This window comes from Mesoplodon mirus, assembly GCF_964341445.2.
Source record: "Mesoplodon mirus genome assembly, chromosome: 4".
NCBI classification, from domain to species: domain Eukaryota; kingdom Metazoa; phylum Chordata; class Mammalia; order Artiodactyla; family Ziphiidae; genus Mesoplodon; species Mesoplodon mirus.
The window spans coordinates 104,953,532-104,976,658 of NC_138979.1; the positions used below are offsets into that span (position 1 = coordinate 104,953,532).

At 55.7% G+C, this 23,127-nt stretch overlaps 2 protein-coding genes across 6 annotated transcripts; one reads left to right on the forward strand and one right to left on the reverse strand.

Annotated features, from left to right (window-relative positions):
- Positions 1-2,111: 2,111 nt before the first annotated feature.
- Positions 2,112-10,955, forward strand: CCDC9B (coiled-coil domain containing 9B; the record flags this gene model as incomplete). 5 transcript variants are annotated; one of them, XM_082616722.1, is made up of 11 exons in its annotated part: positions 2,112-2,129; positions 2,931-3,041; positions 3,325-3,863; positions 4,018-4,173; positions 4,264-4,389; positions 5,069-5,268; positions 5,578-5,636; positions 6,188-6,241; positions 6,341-6,440; positions 7,018-7,060; positions 7,145-10,955. In XM_082616722.1, 9 exons carry the CDS (start codon positions 3,561-3,563, stop codon positions 7,688-7,690), a joined length of 1,587 nt encoding a protein of 528 aa, XP_082472848.1. In that variant the 3' UTR covers positions 7,691-10,955. The 5 variants fall into 5 exon arrangements, with proteins under 5 accessions (XP_082472848.1, XP_082472850.1, XP_082472849.1 ...); XM_082616723.1 differs by having other exon boundaries at positions 2,118-2,129; positions 3,325-3,423; XM_082616724.1 differs by lacking the exon at positions 5,578-5,636 and having other exon boundaries at positions 5,069-5,225.
- Positions 10,956-15,995: 5,040 nt separating this feature from the next.
- INAFM2 (InaF motif containing 2) lies at positions 15,996-19,332 on the reverse strand. Its single transcript, XM_082617791.1, has one exon. It carries the CDS (start codon positions 18,756-18,758, stop codon positions 18,294-18,296), a length of 465 nt encoding a protein of 154 aa, XP_082473917.1. The 5' UTR covers positions 18,759-19,332; the 3' UTR covers positions 15,996-18,293.
- Positions 19,333-23,127: the final 3,795 nt, after the last annotated feature.

The following is a 23,127-nucleotide window of genomic DNA, read 5'->3' on the forward strand; positions in this document are numbered from 1 at the left end:
CTGTCCTGCCCCCACCCTGGCTGCGAACAGGCACAAGGGGGACGGCAGACCTTGCCTCTCTCCTACAGCCTCCTCTATCTACACCTGCCCTCCCCAAACCTGGTCTGGGGACCTGGGTTGCAAAGACAACAGAGGACGTTAGGTCTCAGCTGCATCTCCCCCTCCCAGGCTGGTGCTCTGCGGGCCTTCCAGCTCCAAACACACGGCACGGGGCAGGTGACAGGGGGCCCAACTGCCACCCCACCAGGGCCCTGCCCTGACCTTCAGAGACTAGGCTGGAACTCAGTAGGCAGCACGTGGAGAGGGTGGGAGAAGAAGCGTGTGTGTTTGTGTGTGTGTGTGTAGCCTGGGTGCGTCACCATCACTGGGAATATAGACGAGTCTGACTCAGTGGGAACATCCGGCATGAAAGGAAGAGAGAGCACAGTGGCATTTCTAAGCAGGATGGGAACTCTGGGTGGTGGAGACTGGCCATGGGGTCAGGGTTGCTGCTCCAAGGCCTGGCCTAGAAAGAGGCTAAGCGTGGTGGGGAGGGGGGAGGGGAGGGGAGACAGGAAGGGGTAGTTCAAGGGGAGCAGAGGTTGGACCTCTGACTGCCTGGGCTGGTCTGGGTAGGAGAGAGGGCAGCAGGGCTTTCTGCTCTGGAGACAGAAGGGGACAAGTCATGCATGGAATTAGAGAAACAGGCCTGGTCAATCAGGCATGAGGGGAAATGCAGGGACTTCCGACCTGCCCTTCAGAGCCTGGAGGTTGGGCACCTGTTACTACTGAACTAAACCCCAGGTGCTCCTGATACGGAGAGACCACCCCTCCTCCCAGAGGCACTAAGGGTGGGATTGCCAGGCAAGCTGCTCCCCTGGGCAGAGACAGCAGCCTCAGATGCACCGGGAAGATCTGGGGAGAGACTTTCCCAGGAAACGTTGCTTCCTTTCTCAGGATCAGAGAGGCTGAAAGGGCCAGCCCTGGAGAGCAAGGCCAGGAAAGGCCCAAGTTAGGAACCAAGAGGGAAGGCTGTTGGCCAGCCCTGAGCTGTGGCAGCGCAGACCCTGAGGGATGCTCCCCACACCAAGGGGTGACCTGGACAGCTGAGTGTCCCAGGAGTGACTGTACTTGAAAATACAGGGAAGGGCTTCCCTGGTGGCACAGTGGTTAAGAATCTGCCTGCTAATGCAGGGGACACGGATTCGAGCCTTGGTCCGGCAAGATCCCACATGCCGCGGAGCAACTAAGCCCATGCGCCACAACTACTGAGCCTGAGCTCTAGAGCCCGCGAGCCACGACTACTGAAGCCTGTGTACCTAGAGCCCGTGCTCCACAATAAAAGAAGCCACTGCAATGAGAAGTCCGCGCACTGCAACGAAGAGTAGCCCCCGCTCGCCGCAACTAGAGAAAGCCAGCACGCAGCAACGAAGACCCAACGCAGCCAAAAATAAAAAATAGGTGAAATAAATAAATATTAAAAAAAAAATATATATATATATAAAGAAAATACAGGGAAGACAATGTTGAACCTAATGGAATGAATGACAAATGGTGTTATTTTAGGTATGTGGTAGTACTTGGTGGCCTAGGGGAGGGGAGCTTCTTAATCCCTTCGAATTACTTAAACCAGAACTGATGAGGAGAGTGAGGGGACAGGGGACGCTCATTTGAGTTGGGCCCCTTGGACCAGGGAGCACAGTGGGCTGGGCTATAGGTCTTTCTCTACTAATGGGAGGGCCAGAGGCTACTTGGCTGCCCATCTGTCTGCAGGCAGGTCCAGGCTGGGGTCCCACTGGAGCATAGGGCCCCCTGTGTGGACTCAACCCTCCAGAGAGAAGTCCCTGCCAGTCCATCTGGGGATGCCGGGGCAGGGCAGGGAGAGGTGCTGGGCAGGGCCAGCTGGCTGCTGGGGCCCTGATCCTCGCCCTCTGAGGGTGGATGGTGAGGGCGGTGGCCACGGCGTTCCTGGCTGGGAGCCCAGAGGAGTCTTTTGTAATCACAACATGATCTCGTGTGCTGGGCGGTGAAGCCGGCAGGGAGAGGCCTGCAGAGGCCCGGCTCCGGTGGCTCCAGCTTCCCTCCTGCTCTGGCTCCCCCAGGGCTGCTCTGGAAATCTCTCGGTGCCTGCTGTTGCCATGCACTCGGCTGTGAGTGGCACCTTGCCTTTGGCGGGGGGCTTCTTGGGGCTGGGACACCAGGCAGCCACACTCTGGGGGCAGCTGGGCCTGGGAGGAAGAGGGCTGTGCCTATGCCGGTGGGGGGCTGGGCAGGGGCATCGGCCACAACGGGGTCCCTGCAGCCAGAGAAGGAGGGACTTGGGGATCTCGGTGCTGAGGCACAGTGTGCCCTGGGGTGACCCCCTGGCTGGGCCTGCCCTCAGAGCTGGCTCTTTCCTGCCCCGACTGACTGTAGGTAGCTCAGGGCCTGGAGAGGCTGGGCCTGTGGGAGTGGCTCTTTCCCACAGTCTGGGCACAGGTTTGGGGAGTGGGGTCCAGGGCCTGGGAGCCGAGGACAGAGCAGGGGCCTCTTTTCACCGTGGTTCTTGGCCTGGGAGTCAAATAGCCCCCCTCGACCTCCTGAATACCCTGGCAACTTCCCAGTCACGGCAGGTTCCGCTGCCAGAGCCATTTATAACTCCCATTCCAGGCTCTGCTCTGCAGTGGAGCTCCCAGGAGAGCCGGGGGGAGGGGCAGCCACTGCTGGGAGCTGCAGGCCTGGGTATGAGGCCCCAGCCTGAGCCTCAGAGGTGGCAGGAAGATGGGCACAGAGGCCAGCGGGGTGGGGCTGGGGGGCCTTCCATGGGCCATCTCCCCACGTGACCCTTGCTCTGGGTCTGGAGTCTGCTCCTTGGGTGGTAAGAACATGGTAGAGTGGGCGAATGTGAGAGTCGGGGAACTGGTAAGGGATGGGCCCAGCAGTCAGGAGCTTGGGCCCCCTGGCCTCTGCAGGGGCCTCATGGGGCCGAGTCCCCAATGAGCAGGCAGGAGAAGGATGCAGAGCTGGACAGGAGGATCGTTGCCCTTCGCAAGAAGAACCAGGCCTTACTGCGCAGGTACCAGGTGAGTGGGCTGTGACGGGCCGGGAGGACTGACCGGGTTGGCACTCCCTGTCTGATCTGCAGACCCTGAATGGTTGTCTCTCCCTGCAGGCTCTGGGCCTGGGACCAGGGTTAGGTTGGGTGCGTTCCATCTCAGGGGCTCTGTGAGGGTCCTGGGGACTCTGTGATGTAGTGCCTCTGTCCCCTGGTGTCCCACTGGTGTCTCTCTGTGTAGGCCTGTCAACATCTGTGTCTCTGTGCACCTGGGGGGCCGTGGCCTGTGCTGACCCCAGGCCCTCCCACAGGAGATCCAGGAAGACCGTCGGCAGGCAGAGCAGGGGGGCATGGCTGGGACCACGCCGGAGCTCCTCCGTCCTGACGGCCTCACTGTCACCATCAGCCAGGTTCCTGGAGTAAGACCCACCCAGCAGACAGGGTGGGGTGGCAAGAAGGTGGAGGCCCAGCCCGTGCCAGGGGAGCACAGCTGCCCCCGCTCCTCCCGCTTACATTCTGGGGCATATACCTAGCAGCTCCCAACCTCATGCAGCCCAGGCCACTGCTGGCCCCCATCCCCAAAGAGCCACAGCTGAAAGGTGACCAGATAGAAGCCTCTTCATGCCCTTTTCCAGCCCCAGAGCTCTGCACCCGTACCCCCAAGCACAGGCCGCTCGTAAACCCCAAACCCCAGGGGCACAGAGACGTTGGGGCTGAATGCCAGGAACAGCGTCTGAGGGACAGAGCCTCATTGTCTGAGAGCTTTGGATTGCCCAGCTCAGAGACGATGGGCCACTGTGGAGTCTTGGGCCCCTGGGTGGCCCCAGGCCCGGATAACCTAATGCCACTGGTATGTGAACGCCTCGCAGCGTCAGCTCCTCTGTGGGCATTCCAGGGAGGGCCAGGGCTGGAACCCAGCCTGGGGAACCACCCAAAGGACCCAAGCCCCAGCCTCTGTCCGGTGCTGTCTATGTGGCGTGACGGCACGGCCCCTCACTCTGCAGGGGAAGCGGGTGGTCAGCCAGAACTGGGCAAGGAGCGCCCTTGGACCTGGAGCAGCCAATGAGATGCTTGAGGATGAGGAGGCAGAGGCCCACGCTGGCGCCTTCCGCTTGGGGGAGCGGGTGGAGCTGGCTGTGACCATGGAAAACAAAGCCGAGGTGAGCAGTGCTGGTGGGGGGAGCCGGGCGCCAGGAAGGCAGCCTCTTCTTCTCTGGCTCTGCCACACTGCCCATCCGCACCTTCCCCAGGCCAAGCGGATCGTAAGTGAGAAGCCCACCAGAGCAAGGAGCCAGGGGGCAGAAGGGTCACCTGGAGGGGGCTTGGGCCGGAGCCCCTCCATGCAGATGGCCATCAGCTCAGATTCTGCCCAGAAGGTAGCTCTTCAAGAGGGGCTGGGGACATGAATGTGGTGGTCCCCTTTTGGGGGAGGCACAGAAGCTGAGTCACATAAGTCCCCCTTTGCAAAGACGTGGCCCAGGCGGGACCTGCAAGAATTTCCAACTCCTTCTTCCTTTCTCTGGCCAGTCTCCACGTTGGGTGGGTCTTGCAGTGAGAGACAGTGTAAGCCAGAGGTGTGACCTAGCCCCTTACCCTACCTGGACCTCTGGTAGCAAGCTGGGGGGGGGTGGTGGTCTGGAGGTCTGTTAGGAGGGTGTAAGAGACTGGCCATGTGCCAGGTGTGACCTCTAGGTGGCAGCAGCCCCTAGTCCTGGCTCTCGCTCACGGCTGCTCGGTGCCTCTCCACCCTGCCTGCACCCGCCCACACACCACAGCGACAACTCTGTGGATAGATGCTGTTATTATCCCCATTTTACAGATGAGGAAATGACACACAGAGAGGTTAAGTAACTTGCCCCAAAGACACCACTAACGCGTGGATGGAAACCGTGCCTATAGCAAACAGCATGTTAGAGATGGAATGGATCTAATTGTTTTGGTGGGGGGACCTCAAGACCTTGAGAGAGGAAGGGGTTAGTAGACTCTGGATCCCCATTCCAAGCTCAGGGCTCTTTCTGCTTCGACCCCGTTGTGCTTTGTGTCTTCTCCCTGCAGGGTGTCCGGGAGCCCCCGAGTCCAGGCCTGATCCCAGGCCCAGCTCTCCGCCGGCCAGTGGGGGGGCCCCCGGAGGTGGGCTGGGACTATGCCCAGTGGAAGCAGGAACGAGAGCAGATCGACCTGGCCCGCCTGGCGCGGCACAGAGACGCACAGGGTGACTGGCGCCGCCCGTGGGACCTGGACAAGGCCAAGCCCACGTGGGTGGCAGGGCTGGGCATCCTGCTGGGTCGACATGCTTGTGGGGCTGAGTTGGGCTAACTGTGGGTGTCTCTTGGAGGGCTGCTGGGACCCTCCCCAGGGTGGTGAGGCTCTGCCTGACACTCTGTTCAGACCCTGGGCTCAGGGCTGTGTGTGGGCACTGCGTTTCCCACCTTTCTCGGGCCCACCCTCTCCATGCTGTCCTTGGTTCGTGGCTGGGCTTGGGGCTGGGACTGGGGCAGGAGGTGTCGGCCCACCAGCAGCCTTGCAGCCAGCAGCCTGCCTGACTCCCCCTCTCTGCAACGCAGGCCACAGGACTCCAGAAAGCCTTGGGAAGAGGGCCCGGCCAGGGTGGGCAGCACGAGGGGTGAGCCAACACCCACCCCTCCTGGATTTTTTCACCCCTTGCCCCCACTTCCTCTCTGTTCCCTGTCTCTTGGTTTACCACTTATTTTCAGAGCTGGAAGGAAGCATGGAAGGACATCTTCCTTCCTCTCCCTCCCTATCAGAGGAGGTCACCACTTCCCATCCTCCGAACCTACAGCCCCTGTCCTGGATTCTGACTGCAGAAGGTCTGGGGAGAAGGGCTCACCAGGAAGTCAGCGCTGGGGTCCTTTTGAGGTGTTGGTCCCTCGTGGGCGGCAGCCACCCCTCGCCTGTTATAGGAAAAGAACTCTGCGTCGCTGGCCCCTCATTTTACACACAAGGGAGCTTGAGGCTGGAGAGGCTCTGCCGGTCACCTGGTCAGGAGTGACACAGCGAGCACAGGGACACAGTTCCCCGGACCCCCAGGCCAGGGCTCTTTTTTGGGAGCCAGAACACTCACAGCTGGCAGCTTCCTGGTCCCGAAAGAACTGATGTTCCTGCTGTGGGTCTTTTGTGACGCCCACCCTTTCCCCATTTCCTTTTTCCACTTAGGCCCCAGGAGCCACCGAAAGCTACAGCCCCCACCGTTGCCCCCTGATGGCAAAGGTGAGTTGGGACAGGAGGAGGAGCAGGTCCCACGTGCTGGTGAAGGAGCTGGGCTGCTATGGACCTCTTCTCTCTTGATTTGTGGGCCATCTCTTGCAGGTGGTACTACTCGGGGTGGGCAACCCAGCAGACCTTTGGTGGCGCTGGCCACGCGCAGCAAAGCTCGGGGGACAGAGAGGCTGACTGGCAGGGCCCGCAGGTAACATGTGGCAGGGAGCAAAATCGAGGGAGGCATCTGGGCTCCCTAATTTCCTGGCCCTCCCCTGCCCCTGGGAGGTCAGGCCCAGCACTGGCCCAGGTGCCTGCTCCAGATCCCGGGGCCTCTGCCTCTTGGCTGACTGCTGCCTTGTGGCAGGTTAATGAGATGCGGGGAGAGGCCATCAGCAAAGGCAGCAGCAGCGAGAGCCTGGTGTCCAGGGAGGCTGGTGGTAATTACAGCAGTTACCGTCCCCTGGGAAGTCAGGCGCGCCTTTCCCAGGCAGCGCAGGCCAGGACACTCACGGAGTCCCCACAGAACTCAAGGTGCTGCAGGCTTGGCCATAAACAGCAGCTCGGGACCTGCAACGGGGCTACGGTGGGCGGTGTTCAGAGGAAGTGGCTGGGTTTGGGGAGGAAGGTTGGGCTGGAAGGGAAGCATCCTGGAGCCTCATTCTGGCTCTGAGGTTCCTCTGAGACCCTTGGGCCGTCCCTGAAGGACATGGGCTGCCGGCTACGGAGCAGGTGACGTGAAGTGGGATGGGTAGTAGTGGGGCCTGCCATGTTTTGTGTTTCTGCAGGTGGGAAATGAAGGAAGGCAAGGAGGAGCTGGAGAGCCAGGAGGTGGGTACCTGGGCATAGGATGGGGTGGGCTAGGGACATGAGCCCTGAATTCACCAACCAGCAGAGCCGACCTCTTGTTGTCAGGGAAGCCCAAGCACCAGAAGGACTCCAAATGAGAAGGAACATGCGCAGACTCCGAGCAGGATGGAGCCGGGCGGAGCCATGAGTGTCCCAGCAACCAGCCCAGCTCCAGCATCAGCATCACCAGAGGAGCCAAAAGGGGAATCAGGAGCTTCGACAGCCAGTCCTGAGCCTGGCTCTCCACGAAACACGGACTTGCTTCCCTTCGACCTCTCTCCAGGATGTGCCAGTAGCCCTGGGCCCGGGGAGAGCACGTGTGTGCTCAATCCAAGGCCTGGGACCCAGGAGAGCCCTGTGTCCTGGCTGGAGGGTCACGAGCAGCCCCTGGGGTGGACCGAGCCCCAGGCTGAGCCAGAAGCCCAGACTTGTTCTGGGCCCCCAAAAGAGGCAGGGCCCCTGGAACCCAGAGAAGACAGGCCTGGCAAGGCTGGGGCCCAGCAGGTCCTGGCACCTCGAAGCAGACCCCCCAGAGGAGGCAGCCAAAGGGCGAGGGGCACAGGAGGTATGAGGCGCAGGACAGGGGGTCCTGCCCCTGCAAGAAGATGCTGAGCAAAGCTCGTGGGGGCAGGGGGCCAGGCTGGGGAGGGGAGGAGGGAAGACACCGTCAAAAATCTTTGAGCTCTGGGCATGCGGTAGCTGGCAGCTGTAGCAGCCTGGCCGAGCAGTTTGGCAGACTCTCTGGCGGTGTGACACTGTGAAGGCAAGGAGCCAACCCCTGCACCTCACGGGCGGCCCCCTGTGCACGTGTGTGCTCTCACCTGCAGGTAGAGCCCCTGGTGTATCCCCACGCCACACCTGGTCTGTGAGGCTGGCAAGCCCTGCCCCAAGCCTGCTGCTGCCCAGGCCACAAGCTCCCTGACCCTGGCGAGAGGACAAGGCTTGGAAGCACTCAGCACCTGGCTCTCCTGGCTTCCATCACCCCCAGGGCCTGGCCTCCCTCTCCGGCTGTCGGCTCCTGGCTCCTCAGGTACAGGCAGCCTCAGCAGCTGGCATGGCCAGCCCAGGCTCGGGCCCTTTCCTACACTCCTGCCTTGCACCCAGGTGAATCACAGTCCAAGACTCACAGGATGGCCAACCTGGGGAATCTCACAATCAGCTGGAAGCCTCCTGCCTTTCTCTGGGCCTCAGCCTCCTGGAAGAGGAGGCTGAGGCCCAGAGAAAGGGAGGCCACAGCCAGCAGGGACAGAGCTGGGGACAGAAGAGCAGAGCTCAGGTCTCCTCTGTGAAAGGAAAGGTCTCTGAAATGGGGCGGCGGGGTGGAGGAAGGAGGGGCCAGCTTCCTCTCCCCACAGCAGGCGCGGGAGCCCACCGTCAGGGACCTTGTCCCCCACCCCCAGGTCAGACATGGAGTGCACCCTGAACTGGGGCAGAGGGAGCCTGCCACCCAGGGTCGTTTCCTGCCATCTGCAGCTTCCTCCTCCCACCACCTCCCTGCACTGTGTCATGCTAGAGCAAGGTCTCAGGCAGTGACCCAAGAGGCAGAGAAACAGCAACTCCAGCTAAGTACGACATCAGGACTTGTCTTTCCTACTTAGTCTCTGTTCCCATCCCTCCCCTGAGGCCCACGTCTCTGCACAAGCTGTGGCTTCCTCTCAATTCAACAAACATTTCCTGAGCACCCACTACCAGCAATGCAGCCGGTGGGCGATGGTGACTTTGCCAGCAAGAGAGAGGGAAGAAACCCCTGCATCCGGCAGACCCAGGCTGCGCAGCAGGAGCTGTTCTTGGCTGTAGGTGCCCGACAGGGGCTGGGGATGGTAGTAGGAGCCCAGAGGGAACCATCCCACCACAGCTCGCAGAGGCAGGCGCGTCTCCCTTTCTCATCGTGTGTACCCTTTACCCCCAGTCCCCTGCCTGGATCTCCCCACGTGGCTCTGCCATGGTTGTTCCTCTCTGCTGAGGGTCCTGGGCCTCACCAGCCTCTCTGGGTTCTCTAGGGAGTGTCCGGATCATCCCCAGCATCTCTCCACTGTCAGTGAGGCCTAAACTGTGGCTCTTGCTCCGCTCTCCACCCCCTCTATTGAGGAAGCATGAGGAGGGGGTGTCTTTTTGGCAGATCAGATTGTTTAGAGCAGTGCCTCTCACACATTAAGGTGCCGAGCAATGCAGATTCTAACTCAGGAGGTCTGGGCTGGGCCTGGGAACTTGCATTTCTACTAGGCTCCAAGTGCCGCCTCTGCTGCTGCTTCCTGGACCACACTGTGAGAGTAAGGGTTTGGACTAGAGTGTATGGAAGGCTAGGGGCAAAGACAGACTCTAGACTCTAAGGGCTGGCTGCTGGCTCTGTAGGGGATGGGGGCAGGCTGCCCCTGCCCGGTGGGAGCTTCCTGGCCTCCGAGTTGGGTGGGACACTGACGCACTGGGTAGATGCTTGAGAGTGGGTGGTGTCAACTTCCTGTAGTGGGGAGTGAGAAAGCTGGTTGGGAATGGGATGAGGTGAAGGGGGTTGGAAGAGGTGAGGACTGATCAGAGGAATTTTGGAAAGGCTTGGGAACATTCTGTGCCTATGGGAAGAAGACCCCTGTGAGATATGAAAAGGCAAGGGTGAAAGAGTCCAAGCTCAAGTTTTCCTTTTGCCTTCCAGTCACATGTGTGTGGCTTTGGAACATGACACTGGCTCTGGAACTCACGACTCCCAAAGGATGGAGCTGGGGTAGAGTAGGTTCGGGCAGCCTCGAATTCAGATGTCTCCCAAATAATTCTGATCCAGAATTTGAATTCTAAGATTCACAAACTTCCCCCAGCCCCCAGTGCCCCCAACTGTACAGATGTGCCTTCATTAAAGGGTCTGTGCCAAGGCATGTTTGACTATGGGATGGGGATGTAGAACTTGGGCAGAACTCTGGTTGAGGCCTCACAGCAAGACCTAAGCAGGAGAGGAAGCTGGACAAAAGGGCTATGGAGAAATAGGGCTTCTCTCCCTTCTGGATGTTAGGAGAAAGGGATGTCATGGGAATGAGTCACTAGGGCTTGGAGAGAATGGAGTCTGGCACAGGACATCTTCGTTGCAGGAGGACTGGAGTGCAAGGCAAGTATCACTGAACTTTTCTCAAAAAAGGGGAGCCCTTCTTCAGGAGCAATGAACCAGCAGCTCTGGGGGCCACCCCTCCTGCTCTAGGATGGAACCAGCTAAGGAACAGGAGGGAAGCATAGACATCCCTCCACAAAGCTCGGGACCATGGAAGGCTGCTCTGTTTCCTTCTGGCTCCTTTGGTTAAAGGCCTGGCTGGGAGCCTTCTTCTTGGATTCCCTTCTCCTCTCCAACCAACAGACAAGACTGCTCCTCAAAGGTGGGAAGTTCTTCATGGAACACGGCTTCAGGAGCCCAGGCACAGAGCTGGAGGAACTGACAAGGGAGAGTGCAGTGGGTAGTAGGGAGCCAGCAGGGAGATGACAGCTTTACCTAAGGCCTCAAAACAAGGAGGGCAGAAGAGGTGGAAAGCATCTCTGTCCTGGCCCATATCCCCTTACAGAGGGGAGCAGCAGACCACATTGTAAGGGAGGTATTTTGGGGATGATAGGCAGCATGGTTGAGGGGAACAAACATGGGCCTTGGAATCGGAGAGACTGAATCTGAATCCTAGGTCTGCCACCTGCTAGCTGGATGACTCTGGTCAATTTTAACATCTAAAAGCCTCAGTTTTCTTGCCTGCAAAATGGAGCTAGTAATACCTATGATGAAGGGTTGTTAAGAAAATTAAAGATGAGAATATGCAAAATATACCTGGCACACCGTAGGCACTCTATTCACAGTAGCACACAGAAGGCACTCAGTAAATATCTGTCAAATAAATAAAGTAGCTTTTTGTTGTGATCTCTGTCTACTTGGTTTTCTGTCTTTTCCATTGTCTTCTCTTTTAGTCTCATGGTCACTGGAGTCAATACACTCTCAGGGAAACAGGGATGGTTTGTAAATGTTACCCAGCCTTCTAGGACAGTGAGCTGCTTTTAATCCCCCGGGGTAGTCTGGTTCAGTTAAAAGCATCATGAAGTGACTCTGCTCTTACAGGGAATGTTCTTTGCCCTCATCCACCCACTGGATCACAAGGATATCCTAAGCATTTCCCCCTGACTTTGCACACTGCCTCTTGCAGCTCAGAGTGTTTCCTCTTTTCTTCTGTTTACATCATAGCAATCTCAGGAACTCACTCCCCAGAAACAAACTCCTTCGTGGAGTTTGCTCCATGCCTTCCAAAGTTTTATCACTGAAAGGAGCAGCAATGCCGGTATTTTCTTATAATCAAGAGACGGGTAATTGGGGATCCCTGGAAGCAGGGGATCCCCAGCTATCTAACAAGTCCCAAGTTTGGAAGGTTTGACCACCAGTCAGCTCCAGCCCCAAACCCTAGCCTCAGGGACAGGAATAACAGGAAAAGATGGCACTGGCCCCTGAAAAGAAAAAAGGAAATGGCAAAAATCCCACTTTGGCCATATCTTCTTATTTGGGGGACTAAATCGGGGGGGGTTGTCAAGGGAATAGGAGAAACTAAAGGCACCACTTCACTTCTGCCTCTTAAGTCATTTATCAGTGTCCACAGACCCTGCAAGCGTCTCTTCCTGAGTGAGGGATATCAGGGCTTACGAGGAAGAGCTGACACAGGGTGACCACAGCCCCACTGAGGGGGAGAAGGCGAGGCTGGGCAAGGCAATGAGAGAAGCCGCGTAAGGCACAGACCAAGGCTGCTTTCTCTCAGCAAGTCTGCCGGCCTACGTCACGGCCTCTCATTAAGCATCCACTTGACGCCGGGGAAGTGAAATAGCACAGACCTGGCACCAGAAAGGACAAACGTGGCACCCACTGCTCCTTTTAAGGACTGGCTGGAGGAGCTGCAGGCCCCAAGGCAGGAGGTGAGGCAAACACATCAGTACCTTTGTGGGAGGGGGAGGGAGGACTCTTTCAGGCCTGCCTCCTTTTTTAAAAAAATTTTTTGCGGGCCTCTCACTGTTGTGGCCTCTCCCGTTGCGGAGCACAGGCTCCGGGCGCGCAGGCCCAGCGGCCACGGCTCACGGGCCCAGCCGCTCCGCGGCATGTGGGATCCTCCCGGACCGGGGCACGAACCCGTGTCCCCTGCATCGGCAGGCGGACTCTCAACCACTGCGCCACCAGGGAAGCCCCTGCCTCCTTCTTAACAAGCTCTCCAGGACAAGCTCTCCTGCAACCTTCAAGAATAACCAACAATGGGGCTTCCCTGGTGGCGCAGTGGTTGAGAGTCCGCCTGCCGATGCAGGGGACACGGGTTCGTGCCCCGGTCCGGGAGGATCCCACATGCCGCGGAGCGGCTGGGCCCGTGAGCCGTGGCCGCTGGGCCTGCGCGCCCGGAGCCTGTGCTCCGCAACGGGAGAGGCCACAACAGTGAGAGGCCTGTGTACCGAAAAAAAAAAAAAAAAGGAATAACCAACAATGAAGGCTTTTTCCCTTTTAAAACTCTAGGGACACAGTGTTTCCTCTTCCCTCAGCAGGGCAGCTGGCTTCAACCAAGAAAGAGGGTCAAAAGTCACCTTTGGATAACCATCTGTTCAAACAGTAATACCCTAACCCCAAGTTACTGAATCAGAGGGAGAGGTTGGGCCAGTGCTTCTCACATTCCAGCGTGCATCCGAAACACCCGCAAGGCTGGTTAACACAGTGCGGAGCTCCTCCTCCTGAATTTCTCATTCGGTCGGTATGGGATGGGGCCTCAGACATGGCGTTTCTAACAAGTTCCCAGGTGATGCTGATGCTGATGGTCTGGACACTGGTGTAATGTTTACTCCCTGCCCCTTCACATTTCTTTCCATGCATCATTTTTGCCCAAAGGGACAGTCCCTCCCATGAAAATATATTAATTACCTCATGTGAATATACTGTACTTTTATTCCCAAGATCTCGAAGCCCTGTCACACCTATTAGCTCCATTTGCTCTCATGAATTCCCATTTGGTTAGGAGGAAAGAGAGAGGTCAAGGGCGATAACCCATGCCATCGTTGAGTCCGTAGGCTGCCTGTCTTCCAGTTCAGGGGTCCCTCCCAAGAGCACACTGCCTCCCCAACCCAGATCCTCATGATATGTGAGCTGCCTACAGCTCAGAGACTGGCTGCTGTGACTCAGCACTGCCCAGACTTCTAGCAGGGAGCTGAAGGGACAGGTGGCCTCCAGGACAAGGTGGAAGGAGACCTCAACTCATCCTCTGAACATGGAGGTAGCGGAGAGAGGTAGAGGTAAAAGGAAATCCTTGGTAACCAGGAACTGCTTTTTTGGACAAGTTGGTTTGGGGACTTTTGAGGCTCACTTCGTACACTGTAGGCAATAAATAAATAGTTCTTGAAATAATGGTAGTGTTTTATGGAAAATGTTCTAAGGAAATTTAGAATCTTACTGCTGATTAACTGATGAGCTATTGTAAAAACAGATTACTGAAGTTAAGGAAACAGGAAAGTAACAAGGGTAGATTCTTGTTGGCATAACTGTAAAATCCTTGAGGGCAAGAACTGTATGGTAATTTTCTGGTCCCAAAGGAGCAGCTTAACAAATGTTTGTAGAATGGAATGCGGCACAGGGAAGCTGGTTTGGCTCTGGTGCTCCTTACCGACCAGGTGGCTCAAGGACACTGTGTGCCACTGGGAGCCACGGCTGTTTCTGCGCTTAGGACAGACAGACAGCCTGGTAGAGTCTGGGAGTGTGGTTAAAAAAAAGATTTCATCTTTGTATTTTTAAATTAGCTACTGGAGGGAACAAAGAGCATAACACAGGTTTTCTGGCAGCAGAAACCTACATGTTATGTCAGCAAGTAAAACAGATGCGACCCAAAAACTGTTGATAAAGCAGATATTTTTATAGCTCAAATTGGCCACAGGGCCAGGACAAAGGAGACAATGAATGGGTTACATATTCTCTGTTGCCTCCTTGAAGCACCACATGGAATACAGCTGTGGACTCCTGGCACCTGGCAAGAACAGGCAGGCCAAGCCCAAGCCCCTCAACCTGGCAGTGAAGAAACCGCGGCCAGAACGGCCAGTGCAGCTGTGATCTAGCAATTCACTTCCCTGAACCAAGATTCTCGGCTGTGGATACACAAGTGGATCATGACAGTGACACCACGATGACTCTAGGGCCAATGCTATCCAACGCAGTGATCAATCAGGTGATCAACAGTGCCAGGCACTGAGCTTAGTGCTGGTCCTCTGAAACGAGCGAGGCCACTGTGGTCCCTCCCTCCACCGAGGGAGAACAACAAAATGTACAGCTGTGGCCCTTTTGTTACTGCACTGCAATTCCAGAAATACCACCATTCTCTGCAGACAGGAAGGGGAGGGCAATTATTATCCCTTTTAAATAGCTGTGGTAGCCCTAAAGCTCGGGACCTGACCTTTCAGTTCCCCTTAAAGAAACATGTAGAAACAAGTAGATGCTCTCCACTCAGCATTTCAAAACAGGATATAAATACTCAACGAAAGAACACACTATCTTAGGATTCCCTAGTGAAAACCAAAAAACAAGGTAGACAGAAAAAATTCCAAAGCTGTGGTATCATATGTGTAGAAATCTCGAGCTGTTCGGAAGAAAAATATTTCTTATGCCGGAAACTTCAGAGAAACACTTCCTCAGCACAGTGGGGGAAAGAAATGATACCCACACAAGCCTGGTCTAAATGGCTTAGCAAACTCCTCACCCCTCACCCTCCAGAGCTACGCTTTCAAAAGAGGATTATTTCATCAAATGCAGGCTGTCGAGAAATAAACGCACACGGTCACTTCTAACATAAACACCTAGAAATGATCCAGGTAGTCCCAGTGCAAAGCAGTTAAAGGAAAATAATCCCCCTTTGCCCAGACCTCTCCTTCCCAGATCAAAACCTGATGGACAATTTTGCAGCTAATTTCTAACCCTTGAAAATAAAGCTATTCCAACCGCTGCTCCCTGCCACCAGGCCCTGTTCTGGTGGAACAGTGACCTTCGCATTGGCCAACAGGCTCCTGGTGCACACACTGCTGTATGTGCCCAACGTGTGAAGCCGTGTGCAACTGCAGAAGCCACATGTCCCCGTCTACAGAAAGGAGGGGCTGGCTTGAAGAACTTCGGAAACTCACTCCCCTTCTGCTCTGCCTTACCAAGCCCTCTCACAGAAAGCCATTGTGTAGGCTCAAGAGGGAAATAAAAGAGGGGTGGACTTTTTCCATGCTCCCCTGCGGACCACAAGGTGATGGAAAAGCACAGCAGCCACCCCCCAACAGCTCCAGAGAAGTACAGGCCTCAGGGGGCCCCACTGACACTGGCTTCTCACTCGGGTTCGCACTGGGCAACATTGTCTAATAATGAGCTGAGCTCAATTGCTTGCTGTGTATTTTGCAGCACAACTAATCCCTCATATTTGTGCTTTCCACCCACATGTCTTTTATTGTTTGCTCTAGGGAAGAAAAAGCCTCACCTCTGTAGCAACCTACACCTTCTCTCTGCCCTGTGGCTCTCTCACCTCCTCCACTGTAGACAAAGCTCTGTCCAACCACTGCAGACACATCCATTTGTCTCCCCCAGTATTAGCACTTCTTGAGCTTTCTGGGGGCCGGTGGTTTAAAGGCGAGAACAGCGATGCTATCAGGCGGCTGACCCTCACTTCAGCTCAGCTCTCAGCCAGCTCAATGTTTATAATAATTCTCAATCTCGTGCTTACTGGTCCCTCAGCTCCCTCAGCTGGGCAGCTGCTCAGAGTCCTTTAAAGGCAGAACTTTCCCCAACAATTTTAGGGTTGGCAAAAGGTAGCTGTTCTTCCAACCCTGTGATTGCTTCCCGACTAAGACGGATTCCTGCCATCCTTCATTTTGGTCAAACCATCAGGCACAGAGAACATTAGAGCAGTTGCTTTTTCCTCTTACACCTTATTCCTTACCACCCGTCACCACACCTCAGACTGTCACCTCTACTCCGTCCCCAAGAAGCATGAAGAGAGAAATGATCGACTTACACAGGCTGACGGAGAGTTCTTAGAATGTATTTTTGTTCACCTGAAAAATAAAACTTTTAAAAAATATACAGGACTTTTTGAGTACAGGTATATCTTAAATGGCTGAATTATAAATAATGTCTCTGGTCACACTCACAGCCAGAGCTGGAGCTAATGTCCCAATTCCAGTGAAGGCGTTAGAGTCAGGAGACCAGCAGCTGGACCCACGAGTGGTTTCTCTAGACTCTGATCCATCCCAAAGTGGATTAAACAGTCCAGAATGCAGGGGTCAGGATGGGGACAGGGGATTGGACTCCCAGATGTTCTCTTGCAAGTTCAAAGGATTCTTGGAATAAGAGATCGATTTACAAATTATTAAAATATAGGACTAAAAATTCACACAGTAAATATAAATTACAGGCTATTATTTAAGTTATAAAGTGGCATTTTATGTTTCTTCTCCCAGGCCCTCACCAAAAATTTAAAAAGGCCTCAGGGCTTCCTAATGACCGAAGTGCTCAGAAATCTTCAACCAATACACCTTGGGGGTGCAACCAGCCTGCCCCTAGGCTATGATAGCTCAACTGCTATTATCTTGCCCACACCAGGACATGGCTTAAAGCAAGGCTGTTGTCCTGTAAACTTGGGTCAGAGCTAACTGGAGTGTAAGTCAGAAAACTGGAGAGACAAATTGTTTCAGGACTCAGGTGGACAAGTTGTTGTTGTCGTTGTTTTAAAGTGCCTCATTTCCCAAAAAGGAAACACGAAGGGGTTTGGTATCTTGTCACTACCCACACTCAACTGCCTAAAAGCAAGTGGCGGAAGGAAACGGAATCCAAATTGAGGATGTATAATTCTTGCTGCCCCAGAGCTAGCTCTACATATGTCATTTCACTCGATGTTTCTCATCTCAATAAAAGTATAGGCTGCATATAAGTAGAGCTTATCAGGAGAGGTAAATACAAGCCAATTTAACCTTCCTACGGCTGGTCTATTATCTGGCTATCCAAACACAATCCTGAGGTTGAAGCCCACCTTTCGGCCTTTTGCGTTCCACAGTACAATTCATAACCAGAGGGTGTGCTCAAAGCTCTGGTTTCACAACAGATTTCGTCCTAATCACAGGGCTACACTGTCACTACAGGCTCAGGGAAGAGGGAAGGTGAAGGTGATTACTGAAACGAGACCAGATCTTGAAGAGCAGGAAAAAAAAAAAAAGATAAAACACTTGTGAGCCACTCTACTTACAAAAGCTTGCTCTTCCTAAAAGAACTCTGTGAGAAGGCCAAGGGGTGAAGCACAGAGGCATTGCTTTTTCCCTTCCTTCTTCCCTGGCCCATATCCAGATACTTAGGGCTGCAACAGAAAGCCTCTTAGGTGGGGGCACTAAGGTGGGAAGAGGAGAGCAGGGAATCAGTATATTCCCCACCCTCCCTGAACTGCTTCTACTTCTCCAAAGGTTTTCCATTGTCCTTTCAACAAGTTTAAGAATGATTGTACTTTTGTCTTCTCTAACCCTATCGTGTCATAAATCTATCTTTCTGAAACAGGAGGGGGAAAAGGGGAAAGAGTGGGTAATGAAAAAAGTGTTTGTGCCCTTTTGGCTAGCTGCACTTTGGGGGCCAGCAAATAGCCCTTGCTTAGCCCCATCCATCAGTCAGTAGCTACCCAGGGTGTGGGAGGATACATGTAGTTATATGTAATTATAGTTTCTAGTGCATATGTCAACAACTATATACAGGGATCTATAAATTAAATGCATCTGTGGCCACTGCAACTAGGTTGACGTACCTGAGCTCCACTACTTTTGGTGCCCTCCTCCTTGCGAGAGCTTCGGCTTATTAAAGAAGAGCCCCTACAGCTCCCTCCTTCCCCTGAGTCTTGGGGGAAAGCCCGAGTCACCCCTCCACGTAAGATACCGAAGAGCCAGCGGCGCAGAAGGGTTCGGTGCTGGGATCTCCCCACCCCTCCCCCCATCCCCCTTATGGCTCAGGGCCCTGGCGCAGCACGGTCCTAGGAAGACAAAACCCCGAACCCCCGGAGAATCGTGGTCCCTTGGCTGAAGATCCGACTTCAGGCCCCTCGCCCCTGCGGCGAGCGCGCGATCGTCGGGGGAAGGGAGGCGTTCACTCCCGTGGGGGTCACTCCCGCGGGCTCCCCGCCCGGTCCTGCTGCAAAGTCCTGCCTCCGGGCTTGGGGAGGATGGTTTCCGGCCACCCCTGGCACGGAGGGGTTCAACGACTCCCGGGCGCCGCCGCCGCTTCCTTCTCGTCCTCTTCGGCCCCCTGCGGCTGCTCCAGCGGCCCGGCCAGGGGGCTGTCGGCAGAAGGCTCAGGAGACACGGGCCGCGCCGCCTGCAGCGGGGGCGCGGCGCGCGGCGCCTCGCGGCGGGACGACCCCGTGGTGTTGGGCCCCGCCGCAGCCGCCGCCCCTGAAGTCCCGGACGGGCCGGTGGTGTTGGAGCCGCCGGGGGGCGGGCCGGCGGCTCCTCCCGAGGTCCCGGCGCCCACCGGCTGCCAGATGAGGCTGTAGTAGACGGCGAGCACGATGGCGGCCAGCGACACGGAGAGCACGTAAGCGAACACGGTGGCGAGTCGGACCCACTTCTTGTTGGTCTTGGCCGCCATCTTCGCCTTCTTGTCCCCGGTGTAGGTGGCCGGCTTGCCCCGCTCGGCCGGGGCCGCGTCGCGCTCCTTCATGGGAGGGCCCCGGCCTTTGCCCCGGTGCTCCACGGCCCCGGCTGGAGGGGGCCTGGCGGCCTGCAAGGACTGGGCAAGGGGCGGCCCGGTGCCCTCGGTTCCCGGCCACTCGGCTCTCCGCCGCCGCTCCTCACGCCGCCAGCCCGCAGCCCGCCACCGCGTCGCTGCAGCCGCCGCCGGGGCCTGGACCAGTCACCGCCGCCAGCGCCGCCGCCGCCGCCGGCCCGTCAGCTGCTTCCCGGCCGCCGCCACAGCCACAGCCGCCACAGTCGCCCGGCTCCGAGTCCCCATCCGCCGCCGCCGCCGCCTGCCCGGCCGCCGGCCGCCCGGTCTCCAGTGGCCGCGCGGACAGCGCTCTCTTCTCCTGCCCGGTTCCCCCGCCTCTCGCGCCGGCAACAAGGGGCGGGAGAGGGCGCTGCTGGGGGCTGCCTCTTAAAAGGGCGACGTCGGGGTCCGGAAGTACCGCACGGGGAGGCGGGCTGCAGGCGGGCGCCGCGAGCCCCGCCGGGACGCCCCGTTAAGAGACAGTTAACGGAGGCTGGCTCTTAAAAGGGCAACGTCGCCGCAGCCCCTTACGGGCTGGCGCGGCGACGGTGGGAGCCCGGGGCGCTTCTTTAAAAGGGGAACGGCGTCGTTTGGGGCGGAGTGGTGAACTGGAATGGGGGCGGGGAGGGGCGGTCGGAGCGCAGAGCTGTCAACTCTGGCGCCTCCCCTCTGTGTCCAGACTGTCCGAAGTGACAGGTGGTATAGCAGCAACGGCTTCCGCTCCCAGGCCCCAGGCCTCAGTTTACCCCCAGAAGTGGGGGTGATTTCACGTTGGTGCTCTCGACTCGCGCCCCGTTCCACGTACCCGCCGGGCGAGGCTTTCAGACCCCTTTACACCTAGCGAGTCTGGACCATGTCGTCTGGCGTAGGCAGCCAAGGAAGCTGGAGCGTGCACTGTGGTTACAGGTGGTCGCGCCCTTTCCCAGCCCTCACCCCCCACCCGCCGCCGGATCCCGCCTGGGCTTCAGGGCTCTCCCTATTCTCTGTCCTCGGAGATCCCCGAGTCGGCGGCCCAGACCTTCCACAGCTTTCGGGACAGTACAAGTGCTGAGCTGTTTCTCCTCCCACCTTAGTCCTGAAGTTTGCAACAGGTCCCAGGTCCCGCTTTGGGGGGATTCCGACTCCCGGGTTTGGGCTTGATTCATGGACTCAAGAGGCTGCCCTGAACCGGTGGAGTGGTTTACAGTACAGGGCTTTTGCCTTCTCTGATCCTCTCCAGGTCTCAGAGCCTGGGAGGCTGTTGCCCTGCCATCCTTCCCAAGTGAGGCTTGTCATCCCTCGTTTAGGTGCTGACGAACCCCTCCAAGCTCGGACTCTCAGTAGCCGCTTACCCTGTGCCTTCCCCCTCCTTCAGCCCTCCTCTCTTTTGGCTTCTCTCCTCCCCATTCCCTATGAGGTTTTCTAGAATTTCTGGTTCTCTCCTCCTTGAGTTCTACTTCCTGTGTTCCCACAGCTAGGTGTGTGGACGTCCTGGGTATCTCAGTGGGTGTGGGAGACTGCCTTGGGGGGGTGGTGAGGAGAGAACCCAATTAGGTCGGTCCTAATTGGGTTCTGTGGGCGAACCACCCCTCCTGACTCCTGGCTTCAGACTCTGTGGGGCTGGATCATCTCTGCCTTTTCCATTTCCCCTCTTCCACAGGAACCCTTAGCTCCCAGACACCACGCCCCCTGATGAAGAAGCCCCACCCCAGCACTGCTGCCCTGCCTCCCCCACTGCACAGAAGTCAAGTGGCTACCAGAGCTGAGTGTGTTGATCAGGGCTGGAACTCCAGGCCCATAGCCCAGCCCCTGACTCCTGAAGCTCAGGTGCGAGTCTGCCACTAGCAATGGCCAACTGGATGCTTATTTCAAGAACAGGCTGCCTTTTTACTTTCTGAGAGATTTTAAGGACATTGAAAGTTTGGAGTGCTTATTGCCTTCTGCAGGCTGATGGGGAAAAGACAACCACTCCTTCCCCAACCTGCTGCCAGGGTGGCCAGAGCCCGTCTAGCAGGGCGACCTGTTAAGTCAAAATCCCTGAATTGCCTCTGGATGTTGAACTCTCTCTCCACCTTACTCTCTGGCCTTCCTGGCAGGACCGATCATACCAGCTGTACCAAGGTGAATTATTCTTAAAAGATTCCAGGTGAGGCCAACCCAAAGCCTCCTTCCATCTGCTTCCTTGAATGCACTCTGAATTTCTTCTGTGGCAAATTAAACTTCTTTCTTCTTGCTTGGCTCCCAGCGGAGTAGGAAAACAGCCTGTCACTTTTTTCCACACTGAAGAATAGATATACTTGAAGCCCCTATTCAATTCCTCTCACCCTATTCTTCTCCAGACTAAACAGTGCCAGATTCTTTAACCTGTCATCAATAAGCCGTATTTATTATCTGGATTTACATAGTGTCTTTTACCCTAGGAACTCAAAATGCTTTCAGATATAATTGAGGCTGATCTCCCTGGTGCCTGAGCCATTAAGAAACCATTAGTGTATTCCTACTGCAGGCAACTAAACGGCCCCCTGGTGGCCTGAAAGTGAATATGCTTCTCTAAGTGCCTCTCCTGGACTAAGGGTAGGCAGAGTCAGAGCAGAGTATCAAGGCAGCTTGGGGATAGAATGGGCCCAAAAGGTCCTCTTTTGTAAATACCCTCATGGACCCTAGAACCTTCCCCACAGCATCCCTATGGAGCACTCTCCAGCGTTAGCTAAAAGACCCTCCATGTTGGTGTACGTTATTGTCTGCTCCCTAAGGCAGCCCTTTCAGGCTTCGGAAAGTTCTGACCAATTGTAACAGCATCCACACCTTTATTATGTGCTAGGCACCATGCTAAGCACTTACATTCCTTGTCTCATTTGTCTTACAACAATCTATCAGGTAGTTACTATTTATCTTCATTTTAGAGATGAAGAAATTGCCTCAAAAAAGTTCAGTAACTTCCCCAAGGTCACATAGCTAGATAGAATTCAAACCTGAGTCTTTCTGACTCTAGAGCATTCGATACCGATCCCTGTTCTACTCTGCCTCACTGGCAGAGCTGAACTTTGTCTCTGTAGTGGATATTGGGAGTATCATGCACATCACCCTCAGGATGGAGGCGCTCATTCCTCCAGCTGCTAGGAATGTTGGCTACTGATGGCTCACAGCTGCCACTGTCCCTGGGAATTGCCCTCAGGCACCAAAGGAAGCTGTATCTCTCTCTTGGCCTACAAGACCAATAAATAGGGCCAAGCTGCAACAAAACCCAGCCAGAGATGTGCAGGGTTCCTGCTAGGGAAGGAGGAGGGCTCTATCCCCAAGGAGCTGCGGAAGTAGCCAGCATGGACTGGCAGGAGCAGGAGAGGATGTATTGGCTGGATCGAGGGGGAGGTGAATACTAAGTTGAATGAGGGGGAGTTTATTGATATGGGAACACTCTCCCATGAAACAGGATTTAACATCCTGACAAGGATCCTGGGAGACAGGCTCACCAAGTGAAATGGAAATGCCAGAAGTATCATGGCAGAAGATGGAAGAAGGGTTCAAAAAGCTCAGAGAAGTGGGCATGCTCTACTGGGTATTCTATGTAAGATCAGAAACCTACTTAAGTTCTGCAGGAGGGCCCAGAGGATACTCTGGTTATCAAAGCAAAGAGGAGTGCACTGGTGAGAAGCTGACTTTTGGCTGTCCTACGCAGGCCAGGGCTGACAGCAAGAGGCCAAAACAGAACCGGCTCCCTAATAGCAATGGGGATGTTAGGACTGCGAAATGATAGAAGCCAGAGATTGGCACACTATTGTAATAAGCAGCAAGTCGCAGTGTCAGTTCGGGAGGGGGGTGGTCCTGACAATAGAGCTATGCAGATGGTTAAAAGTTCGTAGCACCTCTGGGGCAAATTAGTGCGAAGAGTGTCTTTTTTTTCACATTTTTGCAAGTCACTTAAATGTGGCTTTATAGACAACAGCTGGATTCTCATATCTGCTTTGTTTGGCAATATGTTGTTTTGCTTAAAATACGTGATGAGGGCTTCCCTGGTGGCACGGTGGTTGAGAGTCTGCCTACCGATGCAGGGGACATGGGTTCGTGCCCCGGTCTGGGAGGATCCCACATGCCATGGGGCGGCTGGGCTCGTGAGCCATGGCCACTGAGCCTGCGCGTCTGGAGCCTGTGCTCCGCAACGGGAGAGGCCACAGCAGTGAGAGGCCCGCGTACCGCAAAGAAAAAAGAAAATTAAAAACAATATATGTGAAGAAAATCCAGCCTCACGAATATATGTATTAACAGTTGGAAAAGAGAGGAGCATTTTAATAGACTTTTCAGCTAATTGTGGGCATTTTCCTTTGATACTACACCAAAACTCAACAAG

Bases quoted from the DNA above. Each gene is read 5' to 3' on its own strand.
- INAFM2 (XM_082617791.1), bottom strand. From the start codon at position 18,758: ATGAAGGAGCGCGACGCGGCCCCGGCCGAGCGGGGCAAGCCGGCCACC.